Genomic DNA, 15,840 nt, shown 5'->3' on the forward strand with positions numbered 1-15,840 from the left:
CTGTAACCTTGGCCCAGAAAATCAAAATACCCGCCAAGCGTCTGTTACGTACTTTTTAGTGAGCATCACGAATGGTGACAGTCTCATCTCAGCTCTGGTACGCTGTGACTAATAAGATATCATTTGTATTTACCCCTTTTCACTGCCTCTCCTCCCCTCAATAGCCCTATTGCTTGCCTGCTGCGAGGTGAAGTGTCATAAAAGTACGGAGTATTTAGTCCTGTCCAAGATACGTCATCAACCCTAACCCTTATCACGCCCGCGCAATCACCTGCTGTCGCGCGAGCTATGCCTGACCTCCAACATTGCGCGTCATTCGCAGCTCTGGAGGTGTCTATTTTCTGTCTCTTCTACCGTGTTATAGCCTCCTCCGTCGCAGCTCCATGGCCCTCAAGTCTCCGCATTGATCCATCAGATTGTTGGGGGAAGCTGTTCTGTTCCTCTGGATATCGATGCTGTACATCCCCTCTCCACCGCCGCGCCAGCTCAACACAGCGAGGAAGCTGGGTATCAATCTCCGCCCGGGACAGCTTACACCGCAACCGCAAACCTATTACCACATCTCGCGCCCGGCGCGGCGCGCAAACACACACACAATAATAATAGCCGTCCGCCACGATGCTGTCCGCATTCACGGCTCGGCCCATCATCGAGCTCAAGCAGCGGGACAAGTCCAAGATTGAGTCCATCTTGGCTTATGGTACACAGCTTCCTTACCACTGATCTACGGGCATCTACTAATTCATATATTGACAGGCGACCGCGTGCTCGTCGGCCTCAACACTGGCTCCCTTCGAATCTACCGAGTAAACGACATCCCACCACCATCCGATCCCCCAAACCACCCCCCCTCCCAAGCCTCCACCAGCCAACCCTCCCACGATGAACCCCCCACCACCACCACCACCACCACCACCCCAAAACCAACCGACCTCCTCCGCGAGGTAGAAAAGTTCTCCCCCCGCGCCATCGAGCAGCTGGCCATCATCAAAGGAGCCAACACGCTAGTCTCCCTCTCAAACTACACCGTCTCCCTCCACGACCTCCAAACCTTCTCCCCCATCGAAGCCCCCCTCTCCAAAACAAAAAACGCCTCCACCTTCGCCGTAACAAGCAACGTAGTCCAGGACCCGTCAACAGGCGTCCCAGAGATCATCTCCAGGCTTGCCGTGGCTGTAAAACGCCGGTTGTTGCTCTGGTCATGGCAGGAGAGCGAGCTATCCCCCGATGTCACCGAGATACTACTCTCGGAATCAATCCGGTCACTAACCTGGGCAAACGCCACCAAGATCGTCTGCGGCATGAACGGCGGGTTTGTCATTGTAGACGTGGAGACGGGAAGTATAGAGGATATCGTCGGGCCAGGGGCGATCGGGACGACGGGAGGGGGGGGTGGGACGGGACGTTTCGGGTCGGTGAGCGCTACTGGGATGTCGTATATGGGATTGGGGAGTTACATCCCTAAGCCACTGTCTACCAAGCTCGCGGAGGGCGGGTTGTTGCTCGCAAAGGACATCAACACTTTATTCATTGACGATTCCGGGAGGGCGCTGGAGAAGCATCAGATCCCGTGGCAGTCTGCGCCCGAGTCGATCGGGTACAGCTATCCATACATTCTGGCTCTGCAGCCGCCGGTGAAGGGGACGCTGGAGGTGCGCAACCCTGACACGCTGAGTCTACTGCAGACGATCAGTCTCCCTGGTGCGGCGGCTCTGCACTTCCCCCCACCGACGGTTAGTGTCCAGCACACGGGCAAGGGATTCCACGTCCTGAGCGATAGGGCAGTGTGGAAAATGGAAGCGACGGATTACGACTCGCAGATTGACGAGCTGGTCAAGAACGGGAGGCTGGACGAAGCGATCAGTGTGCTCGGCATGCTGGAGGACGCCTTGTTGAAGAATAAGACTGAGACTATGAGGGAGGTCAAGATGCTAAAGGCGGAGGTGCTGTTTAAGCAAAAGAAATACAGGGAGTCGATGGACCTGTTCAGTGAAGACGAGGTGGATGCCCCGCCGGAAAGAGTCTTGAAGTTGTTTCCCAGGATTATTGCGGGGGATTTGTCGGGCGTGGAGGAGCAGGAGGAGCAGGAGGAGCAGGAGGAGGAGGAGGAGGAGGAGGAGGAGGAGGAGAAGAAGAAGAAGAAGAAGGATGATTCTGATCATGAGGGGAGTACAGTTGGGAAGCACTCGGAGCCGGAGGTTGTCGCCTCTCCTCCCAAGGCTGGCGGAGGGGGAGGAGGGGGGTTTGCAAAGTATCTGATGGGACATCGGAAGCAACAGCTTAATCCTGAGACTGCTTCTGTCGCCTCTTCGCGGCGGACAACACAGGATGATGACGCGGCTAGTGTTAGGGGGCGATCAAGCGAGGACCATCACGCACAGGAGGAGAAGGAAAAGGATTTGAAGAATGCGGTTCTGGAACTGAATTCTTATCTTGCTGGTGCCAGGGCGAGGTTGCAGAGGGTGATTGATCCTGCTACGGGGAAACTGAAGCCGGGGAGAGCCCGGTCGGAGATGCTCTCTGCCTCCCAGACGGCTGCTCAGGAGGATCTGACGCTTTCTTCGCGGCAGGTGGATGAGTCGGAGTTGCAGCTCGCGGCGGAGCTGCAGCACACGTTCAAGATTGTGGACACGACGCTGTTTAGGGCGTTCATGTACTCGCGTCCGCAGCTGGCGAGCTCGCTGTTTCGGATACCGAATTTTTGCGATCCGGATGTGGTGAATGAGAGGTTGGTGGAGCATAATCGATTCAATGAGCTGGTTGACTTTTTCTATGGCAAGAAGCTTCATCGGGAGGCGTTGAATCTCTTGAGGAAGTTTGGGAGCTGTCCGGAGCCGGATGAGGCGGCGCCGGGCTTGCATGGGCCGCAGAGGACGGTGGGGTATCTGCAGGGGTTGCCGCCGGAGATGATTGATGTTATCTTGGAGTTTTCCGAGTGGACGCTGAGGAAGGACCCGGGGTTGGGGATGGAGGTTTTTTTGGCGGATACGGAGAATGCGGAGACGTTGCCGCGGGAGAGGGTGGTGGAGTTTTTGAGGGGGGTTGATGTGGCGTTGGAGACGAGGTATTTGGAGCATGTCGTTGGGGAGCTGGGGGATGGGACGCCCGAGTTTCATAATCGGTTGGTGGAACTGTTTGTGGTGCAGTTGAAGGAGGGGAAGAAGAAGGATGGCGAGTGGGAGGGGTTGATGGGGAGGTTGGTGAGGTTTTTGAGGGAAAGCAGGCAGTATAGCTTGGGGAGGGCGTTGAGCTGGATTCCGAAGGAGGGTGAGTACCTGGTCTGGTAATCTGTTTTTTTCATGGTTGGGGATGCTAATGATGGTGACAGATCCCTCCTTTTATGAGGCTCATGCGGTGGTTCTCAGCAACATGGGACAGCACAGGCAGGCGCTGGTGATATATGTCTTCAAGATGAAGGACTATGCCAAGGCAGAGGAGTATGTTTCTCGTGTTCCCCATCCCAAAAAAAAAAAAAAAAAAGGTCCCTTGAACTAACAAGCACAGATACTGCAACCACATCCACAAGACACAAGACCTCCCCCCCTCTTCGTCTCCTGACCAAAACGACACCGACAACACTGACCAGCCCTCCATCTACCACACCCTCTTGTCACTCTACCTCCGCCCACCCAGACCTCACGAGCCCAACCTTGGACCTGCGCTGGATCTCCTCTCAAAACATGGCTCCCGTCTGCCAGCTACTTCGACCTTGTCGCTTGTGCCAGATGATCTGCCTGTCGCGCAACTGGAATCGTATTTCCGCGGCAGGATGAGGAGCGCGAATTCAATGGTCAACGAGACGAGGGTGGTGGCTGGGCTGAGGAGGACGAGCCACTTGGCGGCGCAGGCGTTGTTGTACCTGGGAGATGGGATACCGGGGGGTCAGGCGGGGAGGAACAGGAGGGTGGTTGTTGGGGAGGAGAGGATGTGTGGGGGGTGTCATAAAAGGTTGGGGAGGAGTGTGGTGGCGGTTTTGCCAGACAATAGGGTGGTGCACTATGGTTGTTTGGGGAGGGTGACTGGGGGGAAGGGAGAAAGGCCAATGAGTCCGGGGAGTGTCAGGTCGGGGGATGGGGGGGGGTTGAAGAATTGGGGGAGGGTTTGAACTGTATTTTCATTAGAGAAGGTAGTTGTAGAAAGTTGAGTGGGGAGGGGAGGGGGGGGCACACCATTATTCAGCCCTCTGTTCGTTCAAAAACTTGTGATTATTATTCTGTTGATATGTGTGGTTGTTTGTTTTTATTTATGCTTAATCCTCCTCGACGACCTCCTCTCCGTAGTTCTCCTCCTCTTTCTTGTCCACCGCAGCTGTTCCAGCGCGGGCGTTGTCTTCTTCCATTCTTTGGGTGAGCTCCTTGTTGATGGTGGCTTGGAGGGAGTGGACCGAGTCCCGGAGCTGGGAGAGGGATTGCTGCTTGGCTTTTACCGCACCGGTCGAGGTGGGGGTTGTTTGGGGGAGGGAGAGGGTGAAGGGGGCGTTGGTTTCGGAGGTGTAGGTGGCTGTGATGACGGCTGGGTTTGACATTTTGAAAGCTGGGGACGGGGTGCTGTGTGGTGAGTGGTGAGGTATTGGTGGTGGTGACGGTGATGGAGGGGGTCGAGGTTTGAAAATGGTGGGACTCCGGGATGAGTGCCGAGAATTGCCCCGCCTGGGGTGGGTGGGTTATTGGGACTGTGCTGGGGTTGTGACAACGCTTCAGGAACAAGGCAGAGATGATGAGACGGCACAGTATAGAGAAAATATATGCTGCTTCGTACATGAAATTGACTTCAAAACTGTTGTCTGGTGGTCGGTGAAGATAGTTTGACTGAAAGTGAGGCTTGGGGGTTAGGGTTCTCTGTGGCGGTCCCCAGCTCACCTGAATACCCGCTCTTCGGATCACTTCCGTCATCTGCAGCAGGGGTCCTGGAACGCAGACGCTTGTGAAAGGCTTGTTGCTACGACCTGTTTGCAGGGCAGAGTTCCCCAATCCAAAAAAGATAGCTATTCTCCGATTCAAGAAGATACGTATTCTTCGATTCTCCGATTCTTTACTCACTCACTCACTCGCTCACTCACTCACTCGGGGCAGCCAAGATGTAACACATCCTGGCCCATGATCCCCAGCACAAAACACAGCTCGAAACCAACTACTGCCAAAGGCATCCTCTTACCTTAAACCTTACCCCATGCAGCCATCCAGATCCACAGGGACCCCAGGGAGCTTCTCACCCCTTCCTGGGGGGTCCAGTCCCGACCTGCCACGACCGAGACCACCACCACCATCACGACGGCAAGAGTCGGCGACGTCGACGTCCACAGCCGACGACCTGAACATACCCAAGGCCCGCGCCGCCGCCGCGCCGTCGCCCACGCCCATCTACACCAGCTTCACCAACAACAGCAGCACCACCAGCCTACAAAACTTCTCACGACCTACCCTATCCACCGCCGCCGCCGCCGCCGCCGCCGCCCGGTCCTACTCTCCCGCCACCGCAGAGACAATATCACGAAACGGGCTCTCACCCTTGACACTCCCGCCCTCGTCGTCGGCAACATCCCCAGCAGCATCATCCACCTTCTCGTCAAGGGTCGTCTCCCACGCGCGCAAGAACTCGCAGAATGCGGGCATGTTTGAGCCAACTCTACCTTCAACCAGCACCTCGAACCTCTCCCAAGTCGTCGTCGGCTTGCATCACCAGCCCTCTCCCAAAATAAGCCCGACGCCTCCTCACAGGGAAATGTCAGCGAGCCAAATCGCCGCCCAAGCGGCAGTGATGAGCCACCAGCAAAACCAACAACAACAACAACAACAACAACAACAACAACAACAAAGAAACCAATCCCCCCACAACAACCGCCAACGATCATCCACCCTACCAATGCCAAACTCATCAGAAACAGAACCACCACCCCCCCCAGCCAAAAGAGTAAGCGGCGGACCGACAACAATGAACCCCCCACCACCACCACCAGTCCTCAGCCTCACCGAAGCGAGCGGTCCGAGAGAAAACGCCTTTGGGGGGCAGACATATCACAACGGGTTACTAGGAAATCACACGCTCGCCGCAACAGCAGCAGCCAATCTCGTCTTTCCCCGATCGGCGCAAACCTCCCCGGGTCTACAACAATCCAGCATGCCTCCTCCCCCTCCCCCAGCGAGCGAGAAACCCCCCAAGCCGGAAAAATCCAAAGTTCCCAAACTCTTCTCCCGCCCCGTCAAAATCGGCAGCAGTAAAAGCAGCTCCGACGTGAAGGAGAAGCCGCTGCCCAGTCCAGGCAAGGGGGGTCTGCCCCATCCGTTTGCGGGGTTGCAGAGAGGAAACTTCAGCACCACGAGTCTGGAGTCGATGACGACGACGACGACGACGACGGGGGCAGCAGCAGGGGGGTGGGGGTTTGTACAGTCTGTCCAATTCGAGTGTGGCAACGATACGTCCTGCTGGTGAGGAGGGGAGCAAGGAAAAGGAAAAGGAGAAGAGGCACCATTTCTTGTCGAGGCAGAAAAACAAGTTGAAGGATGAGTACCATTTGCCGTTGAGCTCGGCGATGAGTAATTCGAGGCCTACGGATCCGAGCGCGCCGAGTAGTTTGTATAATTTCAACATACCGCAGAGTCCGATGGCGGGGTCGGTTGGGGGGTTTAAGAGCGGGTTGGATTTGAGGCATGGGGGACGGGCGTTGAGGGAGAAGAAGAATAAGACTGCTGCGAGCGAGGAGAAGGGGGATGATGCTAGTAGTTCTGGGGTTGGGAGTGAGTGGCCTGGAGGAGGCGGGAGTGTTATTTCGGGCGGGGGAGGATCAGGGGGAGGGGGAGGAGGGTCGAGCAGTGTTACGGCGCCGAGTTTGTATTTGAACGAGCCGTTTGACAGTCACAAGTACGGGCTGAACAACATGACGCATGATGATGCGTGGCCATTTCTAAAGGCAAAGTTGTTGGTTGTGTTTGAGGCGGAGGATTTGAGGTTGCCGGTGGAGGATATCAACCGAGTGGTGACGATGCATATACAGTGGTGCTTGCTGAGGAGGAGTCCGAATTTGATCGTGGACGATTTGAGGGAGCTGTTGACGACGGGCTTTTCGAGTTTGGATCAGACGCTGAGGAAGACGCCGGAGGATAAGCTGATTCCGCTGCTGGTGGAGCTTTGGATCTTCACTTTTACTGTGATCCTGCCCTATATGCAGGCGGTTTTCTTGCCTCTGGATCTGGAGTTTGCGGGGAATGGGCCGTTGATGACGGCGGAACAGGCGAGGGATTTTTGGGGGGGTGTACCGACCTCTTCCACTACTAAGTCATCACCTCCGGGGTCGGAACCGGCCGTCTCCCCGGCTTCGTCGGTGCTTGAGGTCAGGAGGTTGGTCCTCCTTGCTTTTAGGGATATTGTCATACTGCCTCGGTACGACACCCTCAAGTCAATGTTCTCTCGTCTGTCCCTCGAATTCCTCCCCCAGATTCTGGCAAGCAACGCCCTCGCCTCCCCACCGCTGCCGATTCCAAGCCCGGGATTTCACAATCAGGGGATTGCCTCCCAGCTGTCTGGCTCGCCAGGGGGTGGGGGTGGGAGTGATGCCTACTTGGTGTCGAGCAGTTCGTTACCGACAGCGCTGAAGGGGAGTGCCCCGCTTGATCCGGCGACTGCGTCTTACAATTCCACCACCACCACCCTGTTTGGGGAGGGTTCCATCGCTGGTAACCGCTCCCGCGCCATATCCAACGTTTCGTACGGAAGCGACGGCGCGGTAACGAATCAGTTCTCGAGACCGTTCACACCCTCGAGCCTCAACGCGTTGGGTGTGGCGGGCGGGGTCGGGGCTGGGGTAGGCGGTGCGTCGGTTTTGTCTTCTGGTCTGGCGGCGATGACGCATGCACCGCCGCCGCCGTCCGGGGTTCATCACAGTCTTAGGGATCAGAATGTGGAGGACAGTAAGCAGGTTACCGAGTTGGGGGGGAGGATGTTGCAGTGTATGTCTGTGTTGGCGTCAGTTGGGGTTGGGGGTGGGATTGGGGAGGGGCAACAAGAAGAGGAAGAAGGGAACAGGAAGGTGGAGGAGTTGGGGAAGTTGTTGAAGTTGAATTGGTTAGGGAGGGGAGGACGGGGAGGAATAGGAGGGGTTGGTTGGGGGACGGGTGAAGAGGGGGTTGGGGACGGGAGGGGGGATGGGGTTGGGGTTGGGGATTGAGGGGGGATTAGGGAGGGGGGTTGTTGGGCGAGGTTGAGGGATGGGGGGAGGGGGGAATATGATACCATGGGTCTTTTGGCGTTGGAAGCAGGAAAGAGTACACCTTACTGTATGGGCTTGGGATGGGAATTTTTATGGGCCTGGTTTTGATGGTTGGTGGAAGGGGGCGCTGGAAAATAAGGATGGGGGAACAGGGACAATTGCCTTATACAGAGTTACCTAAGGTACCTATACATGGAGGAAGCGAGCAAAAGATTATGAGTAGACCTTTTTTTAAAGGGAATTGTAGAAAGAGTACTACTAATACTACTACTACTACTACTACTGTCGATATGGCTATGTGATGTGTGTGTAAAACGAGAATAGATGCAGGGCAGTGAACAAGACATAGTACAACAAAGTTCTTCTCTCTCTCGGCATTGATACAATGAAAACCATACTTAGAAAGTGTAAAACAAAAGAAGAAGACTCTTTGCTTTCCCACCTCCTTGAATCCCCTTTTACCCGAAAAACAAAACAGACTTTTATCTACACGTGCGCCATGTTTTTTTTTGCATATTTGGTATCTTAAACTGCAGAACCCTCCTTGGGGTTTGGAATATAAACACAAGGAAAGGATGATAGCGTATGGGGGTATTTTTATTTAGGGTGACGTATTCAAAATCCAAAAGCAAAGAGTCAGAACTCAACAAAAAACTGGGTTTCTCCCTCCGTCTCTGTTTTGACTGAGAATTTAGGGCAAAACACAAAGATGCTGCTGCGTGGTTATATTATAAAAAACTTTCAAAACCCAAAGCCACACCACACAGTTCACAAACATTATATTCAAAACCAACTTAATCAACTTCGGCCCAAACCAAATATTCTCCTTTTTTATAGGACAAGTCAAGAGGGACATGCAAGATAACGATGTCGACGACAACAACAACAAACAACAACTAATGTAGGTAACCTAACCCTCTCCCCTTTCCCCCCGCCCCTCCCCCCTCACCAATGCCCAAAGAAATTAAAATAACGATTCCTCCCCTCAATTGACACCCAGTATAAAAAAACCACAGTTTCAACAAGCGAAAACAATAATCAATTGACATCAATTCCCGCTGCTTTGCTCAAACTTTCTTTCTTCTTGTGCAAGAAAAACCCAAAAAAGGGGGTGATAAAACTCAAACGCCCCAAGTTTCCTAGTTACCAATGAAAAAAAGGAACAAGCAAGAGCAGCAGCAGCAAAATTCAGATATCACAAAACCAAAAAAAGCAAACCAAAAGCAGTCAAGACGCCTCGACACCACCGCCAAAGTCAGAGAGAGAGAGCCAATATAGCAAGCCCATCCATACACAATTCCCATACACATGCCCTCCCTTTTCACCCCTCCTCTTACCCCCCCCTCCCCGCCCCCCCAAATCCAAGTTGCGCCAGCCGCCCAGGAAAAGTGGAAGCGGACAAACAACAAATTAGACACAAAAAGCTTTTAAGCTCACCCCAGGCCGCCCTTTCCCCAGGAAACACATTAAGCTGTTTTTGATGACGACAAAGACACGAACCAAAAAGAAAAACGGAAGAAAAAAAAGACAACCTCATGCTGGGTTGCCCTTCATCCGCTTTTGCATCCTCGGTGTTGGGGGTTGTTTTCCCTTTCCTGGGATCCCAACCCCGTTCATCTGAGGGGTGCCCATGGCGCCCGGTGTTGGGGCAGACTGAGGGGTATCTTCTTCCTTCACTGTCGACCTTCTCCTCTTGTTACCTTGAGCAGGTGATGTGTTGGCGCTGGGGCCGCTCGAGCTAGTTCCTGGCTGGCTCATCTGGTGCTGCATCACGGGTGCCGCAAGCTGCCCGGGCGCCGGGCTGTTCACCACGTGCGGAGATCCTGGCAGTCCAATATTGGCCATGGCCGGGCTGGCACCCATGGGGAACTGGCCAAAACTGGGAGTCCTTGGCCCGCCCTGGGGCATTGGTTGCCCATTCATCCCTTGATGGGCACCCGAGTTGATCCGGCTGACATACTGCTCCATGGCGGCATAGGGCGCAATCCCAGGGTGGGCATGGAAGAAGTCGAATAACGGCGTCATTTGACCCATGATCTCCGACATCTTTGAGAACAGGCATGTTAGCATTGGACTATTCAGAGTCACCGGAGATCATCATACCTCAAGAAACTGATACACGTGCCCCGGCACTGCTCTTCCTGGACTGACATACGAGTCCGGAAGCTCAAGATCTGGCGGGGGGCCTGCAGGGGTCTTGAGTTGCTTCGTCTTGTTTTTCTTGTTCATTTCCGGAGATTGCTTGTTGTCTGGTGAGTTGAGAGCATGCCACTCCTTGACCCAGTTGTGGGCCGGCCGAGCGGCTTGAATAACCATGCTTCGGGGCACAAATTCCTCGAAATCTGTCGTGATGAACTCAAACAACTCGAACTTTTGCTCACTGTCAAATGAGGCCCGCAGAATGCCGTCGGCAACCACGTGGCAGTTTTGATCAAACCGGTAGATGAGGCTGGCCTTGGTGTTCTCAATGAAGTGACAGTCGTTTGGTAACGCACGGTCGGTTGTGCCCTTTGCCATGATCAACTGCATCGTCTTTACCCCGCTGTCGAAGTGGGAGTGGAAGTAGCGGGGAAGAGCGGGATACTGAATCTCATACGGCTTTTCCACCGGACCCTCGGCCGTCCTCTCCAGCAGGGTGTGCTTGAAGACACCCTTCTGCGAGAAGAACATTTTGACAAAATCTTCCCAGTAGCTCAAATCATCCTGACCTTTTGGCCCCTGATGAGTGACGGGTTAGCTAACGTGAACATTGACCCGCATTCCTTTACGTGCGAGAACATACCGGGAAGCCACTCAGATGCTCGCTGAACTGCATCAACTTTAGCAAACATTGCCCTTTCAGTTCCATTCCGTTGCGCTTTTGCTGCTGCTGCTGCTGCTGCTGCTGCATCAAGGCCAGGCCAGCGGCCTGTTGTTGATTGTGGACTGCTTGCGCCTGAACCTGGGCAGCTTGAGCCTGGGCGGCTTGCGCTTGAACCTGGGCCTGGGCAGCGTGTTGGGCCTGGGCCACCAGTTGGACTTGTTGAATTGGTTGACCCTGCGTAGTCTGCGGTGTTTGGGGTGGGGCGTGGGGTTGCTGCTGAGGATTTGGTTGTGGCGTAGGACCTTGGGTAGGCGCCGGAGTCGGTGCTTGCCCGTTGGGCCCGGCTTGTGATGGAGTAGCTTGCCGCTGTGGCTGGCCTGGTTGCTGTGGTGGTTGCTGCTGCTGTGGTTGCTGCTGCTGTGGCTGCTGAGGTTGTTGTTGACCTTGCTGGGCCGCCTGTTGTTGAGCGGCCTGTTGCTGGACCTGCTGGGCTGCCTGTTGCTGGGCCTGCTGGGCCTGCTGGGCCTGCTGCTGCATGGCGGCCATTTGGGCTTGTTGGGAGATGATTGCCTGTGGGTTCATCTGCCCATGGTTCGGGTTGTTCTGCATCTGGTTAAGCTGCTGTTGGTGCTGCTGCTGGAGGGCGATCTGCTGGGCCATGTTGACGTGCTGTTGCCGTTGCGTTAGCATCTACTTCTTCCAGAGCACCTACACATTTCTCCAGCCGCGTCGGGCCTTATATCGTGGTATTCAGGAGTGTATCCTTACGTTCATGGATTGAGCCTGTTGGTGTTGAGCTAGCTGTGTTTGTTGAAGGTGTGCGGGGAGAGGTACCGGCATCCTCCTCATTGCTGCGATATGAGCAGGGTTCATCTGATTCATCTGTCCCAGCGGTATGCCAATGGGTACTTGGCCCAGGTTGTTGTATTGACCAGCTTGCTGCATCATGGCAGCCCGTTGCCGTTGCTGCAGCTGGAGCTCGGCCAGCCTTTGCTGCTGTTGTAGTTGCTGCATAGCTGGGTTGTGGGCGTCTACACAGGCTGGTCAGTACTTGTCTCTACCGTGGTGGGAGATGATGCGAGGTGACATACAAATGCCAGCAGACATTTGCTGTTGCTGGTATAGCTGTGCTTGCGCTGGGTTCAAATGCGGCATGCCGTGGGGACCAGGATGACCGGCGCCGGGCGGCATGCCACCCCCCATGAGAGCGGCAGCGTTCATTTGGGGACCGGGGCCCGACACGCCCATGTGTCCCATCATGTTGTGCGGTATTCCTGCTTGTGTCGCGCCCGGTTGACTGGGGTTGTGGGCCATGCCAGGAGCCATGGGGTGGCCGGGAGGAGCACCTGGATGTTGCTGCATCCCACCGGGGTGCGCCTGAAAGGCCATCATCTCCGGAGCAGCCGATTACCCACGGCGTGGATATCGACGTTTTGTCCCTCCGCGTTATCGCATGCGAGGTAAGAAAGAGGTCCGGTGGCGGGCAGTCACCTAACCTAACGCGGACAGCGGTAGTGGTGGTGGTGCGCGCGCGTGCCGACTAGACGGTGCGATCGCCTGGGCGTCGAGGCCCGTCGTTATCGGGGTCGGGGATGTTGTGCGGGCGATTGCGACGGGCTAGATAGCAATAGGATGATGTTATGTAGGAGTGTGTGATATGGGCGGAACCTGTCGCGAGTGGTGCGACGCCCCCAAAAAAGCAATGACCAAAAGATCAGCGGCACCAAGAAGATGCTGGGCGGCCGCGGAAAATAAAAATTACAGCGACAGAACGTTGGGCAGGCGTTTGGGCGTTCAACGGGCGACGTCGACTCTTTTGCTGCTGGCTGCTGCGGCGGCGGCGACGACGTGTCGTGGACAGAGGTGGTGAATTGTGGAGTTCCAGGTTTGGTTGCAGGACGGGGGTTTGGGAGTGGTGGGAGCGAGTCTCTTCTCTTCCGTGAAAGAGTTGCCCGATTGAAAATTGATTAGTACCGGCAGCACGTCAAATCTCTCCGCCGTCGCAAGACCAAGACCCTGTTCCCAGTGCCGCCAGCAATTCGTTACAAGTATAATATTAAAACGTAGGAAGAATGAGTGATTTGTTCACAGAAATCATGACAGAAGGGCAAGAGGGCAGAGGGCAGACGCAGACGCAGAGGCAGAGGCAGAGAGGGACACCTGAAAAGGAGTGGGAACCGGAAACTCTCAGGGGAGCCGAAGTGTTGCAGACAGAGGTGCAGACGGTGAGGCGTTGGAGGGTCGCAGAGGGAGAGAGATCCTGGGCACCGATCAGGACCAAGCTGCAAGAGCCAGAGCGTTCGAATGCTGAGACCCAGCTGGGGGATTCGGCCAGCCTTTTAGAGCGGGAGCCTGTTCCCGATACAGCAAAATCGCACACTCTGATTGGTCACCGGACAGCAAGATGTGCGCTTATCGGGGCTGGCTTGGGCCATTTCTGTCAAGGGCCATAGTTAATCCGTTCCGTTGTGGCGGTTAGATGCAATTCGGATGTAACCTAACCTGCGAGGAGCGCAACCTCGTTTGGCCCAAGGTCACGGCTCACGCATGACCAGAAAATGCCAAAGTAAAAAATCATCGTGTCTCAGGTGTCCCCTCTAGGAAGCATCAAGGTGTTGTTTTTGTAGCCATCACCATATTTGGGGATGCTCTCTTTCAGCCACAGATTATGCCGCTTCGCGATTCAGCATGCAGCTATTTTTGGGGCGCGATTGCAGGCAAGCATCTCTATCACGTGACTCGGTACACGGAAGCAAAAATGCGGCCCCACCCTCTCCCTGAGGCTGCCCCACTGCTCCACCCAAAAATTTCCTTATCGCTATCTGAACATTGGGTATTTCTTCAACTTCCGCAGCAGCTTTGACTCTCAATTCTCTTCTTCCACCAACCAACTCCCCAACCAGCACACTTCCAGCCCTGGCTCTGTTCTCCTGGCAAGCCGCGAGAGCGACCCTCGACTCGTCGACTGCACTCGCAACGCAATCAGCAGTTGATTCTGCTTCTTGCCGCGCGTTTCCTGCGGTGTTTATGAGTGCCAACGGGTCGAGTCGAGGCTGGAAAGGCTGGCTGGGTTGTTCGACACTATCAGGTAAGCTATTCTCGTCTTCATTCTTCCCTCTCTCTCTTTATCGACTGCTGCTTCTCGCTGTCAAATGATGACAACTTTTGAATTGTCTTCTTTTCCCAACTGAATCGACCATGAAGAAAACTAGTCTGTTTCGGGCTTTCTCCTACGGGGGAGGGCTTGTTGCTTGCCAGTAAATTTGTCTGACACATACAGCTTGAAGCACATCGATTTTGCAGAGTTTTGTTTTTGACTTTGGAGCTTGAGCACTGACCCTTCAAGCAGATTTTTCAGAGCACAATTTCTGCTTTCTTCGACTTTGCAACTAACTACGCAGCGACTCTGCACAACAAAATCACCACAAAAGGTCAGTTTACTCCCTCTGCTCGCAGCACTTGACACACCACACCCCGATTCTACCATGATTCAAACTTTCCCACATTCGCAGTTTCCACTTGAGTCCCACCTAGAAGCCTATTTCGGGACAGATGAGGGAGCAATACTTCCTTGGATGTATGATTTTACAGAATCAAACACAGTTATCGCTCTGAGCCTTGTTTGTCAGAAACCAGTTGCTAACATTCTGTTCTGGTTTTCAGGTTACCTGCTAGCGTCGCCAATGTTTTTGATAGCTTCAATACAAGATTATTCATGCAACTTTTGTGTCTTTTCATGTTGCGTTGCCGTGGTGACTATGCCTTGTGTGATGGATGTTTTCGATTTTCAGCCTCGTGCGCGCATCGTAGTCGGTGTGTCTAAGCAGGAGCTCTCTTATTCTAATCTAGCGGCCCAAGGCACAGTGATGTTGCCATTTCTCGTCAAAAAGAGGAACACCAATCGGCGCCATCATTGTCGTTGTCTATTAGAAATGCCCAAGGTACCCAAAGGTAGTTTACTCAAGGTGAAGACTTGGAGCTGTCAAGGGCGTTGATGCCTTTCACATGATACTATCTACTGCTTCAGTTCCAAAACAACTTCGCTGACCAGTTCCAGCCAAGAGGACTTTTGAGATAGCCTAGGGTGTTAAGAGTGAGTAGGAATGTGACATGTAGGCAAGTGACATCGGGATCAGCGTACGTGGTGAAGGCGCAGGATCCGTCGATCTGGGATCATGGCTATCCTCACTTGCACGCCAGCTTCTTATCCGGCCTGGGTGCCGTCATCGATGTTCTAACTTCCCCAAACCTGAGACTCTTGTCAAACTCCCGCCCTTTCTTCATCATCTCCAAAATCTTGAAACTGATCTCACCCCCCTGCTTCGTGCACTCCTCAACGTTCTTGACCGCCCTCCTATACATCGGGCAGGAGTTGTTCCTCCCCAACCAGCGAGCAGCACAAGACCTGTGAAACCAATGCCCACAACCAGGCAACGAGACAGGCTGCTTCAACTTATCCGTCTTGTCCTTCATCGATCCGTCCAGACAAGCGTTGTCGTTGTCGTCGTCAATCGTCTCCTGGCAGATGACACAGTCGATGGTGGTGACCCCGGTAGCTATTGTTCCCCCAAAAGTCGGCTTCCAGATCCCGGTTCTGGTAACGACACTCCTTCACTCACCGGGGAAAGCTCCGCGAGACAGTCGGCGGACGAGAAATTATTTCCGAGTTGGCAGGGTGCATGAGGAAGCCACTCGCGGCTTCAAACTCGGCGACGTCCAACCATTCCCCCATGAAATCAACAAGATCCATCAACCATGCAGTCATCAACCTCCTCTCCATCAACACACACCACTCGCTCCCATCCCTCTTCCATTGCACCCTCCCAAAGCCCCA

The 15,840-nt window shown here is 54.4% G+C and overlaps 4 protein-coding genes across 4 annotated transcripts; 2 read left to right on the forward strand and 2 right to left on the reverse strand.

Moving 5' to 3' along the window:
- Positions 1-300: 300 nt before the first annotated feature.
- VAM6 (Vacuolar morphogenesis protein 6) lies at positions 301-4,350 on the forward strand (the record flags this gene model as incomplete). Its single annotated transcript, XM_062940429.1, has 5 exons — positions 301-700; positions 757-3,267; positions 3,329-3,437; positions 3,505-3,991; positions 4,039-4,350. Exons 1-5 carry the CDS (start codon positions 619-621, stop codon positions 4,348-4,350), a joined length of 3,501 nt encoding a protein of 1,166 aa, XP_062801641.1. The 5' UTR covers positions 301-618.
- On the reverse strand, positions 4,250-4,525 carry QC764_0052460 (uncharacterized protein; the record flags this gene model as incomplete). Its single annotated transcript, XM_062940430.1, has 1 exon — positions 4,250-4,525. One exon carries the CDS (start codon positions 4,523-4,525, stop codon positions 4,250-4,252), a length of 276 nt encoding a protein of 91 aa, XP_062801642.1.
- Positions 4,526-5,169: 644 nt separating this feature from the next.
- On the forward strand, positions 5,170-8,161 carry QC764_305230 (uncharacterized protein; the record flags this gene model as incomplete). The annotated part of the gene is given in 2 exon segments (XM_062945635.1): positions 5,170-6,377; positions 6,388-8,161. The coding sequence occupies 2 exon segments, from the start codon at positions 5,170-5,172 to the stop codon at positions 8,159-8,161; spliced, it is 2,982 nt and encodes a 993-aa protein (XP_062801643.1).
- A 582-nt stretch (positions 8,162-8,743) lies between these two features.
- On the reverse strand, positions 8,744-13,658 carry QC764_305240 (uncharacterized protein). Its single transcript, XM_062945636.1, has 5 exons — positions 12,098-13,658; positions 11,775-12,037; positions 10,986-11,675; positions 10,307-10,921; positions 8,744-10,249 (listed from the first exon to the last, which is right to left on the reverse strand). The coding sequence occupies exons 1-5, from the start codon at positions 12,396-12,398 to the stop codon at positions 9,737-9,739; spliced, it is 2,382 nt and encodes a 793-aa protein (XP_062801644.1). The 5' UTR covers positions 12,399-13,658; the 3' UTR covers positions 8,744-9,736.
- Between the last annotated feature and the right edge of the window lie 2,182 nt (positions 13,659-15,840).

Source organism: Podospora pseudoanserina, chromosome 3, assembly GCF_035222485.1.
Source record: "Podospora pseudoanserina strain CBS 124.78 chromosome 3, whole genome shotgun sequence".
Lineage (NCBI taxonomy): Eukaryota > Fungi > Ascomycota > Sordariomycetes > Sordariales > Podosporaceae > Podospora > Podospora pseudoanserina.

Bases quoted from the DNA above. Each gene is read 5' to 3' on its own strand.
- QC764_305240 (XM_062945636.1), bottom strand. From the start codon at position 12,398: ATGATGGCCTTTCAGGCGCACCCCGGTGGGATGCAGCAACATCCAGGT. The intron at 12,038-12,097 runs GTATGTCACCTC...CAGCCTGTGTAG, and splicing joins GCAAATGTCTGCTGGCATTT to ACGCCCACAACCCAGCTATG. The intron at 10,922-10,985 runs GTATGTTCTCGC...GTCACTCATCAG, and splicing joins AGCATCTGAGTGGCTTCCCG to GGGCCAAAAGGTCAGGATGA.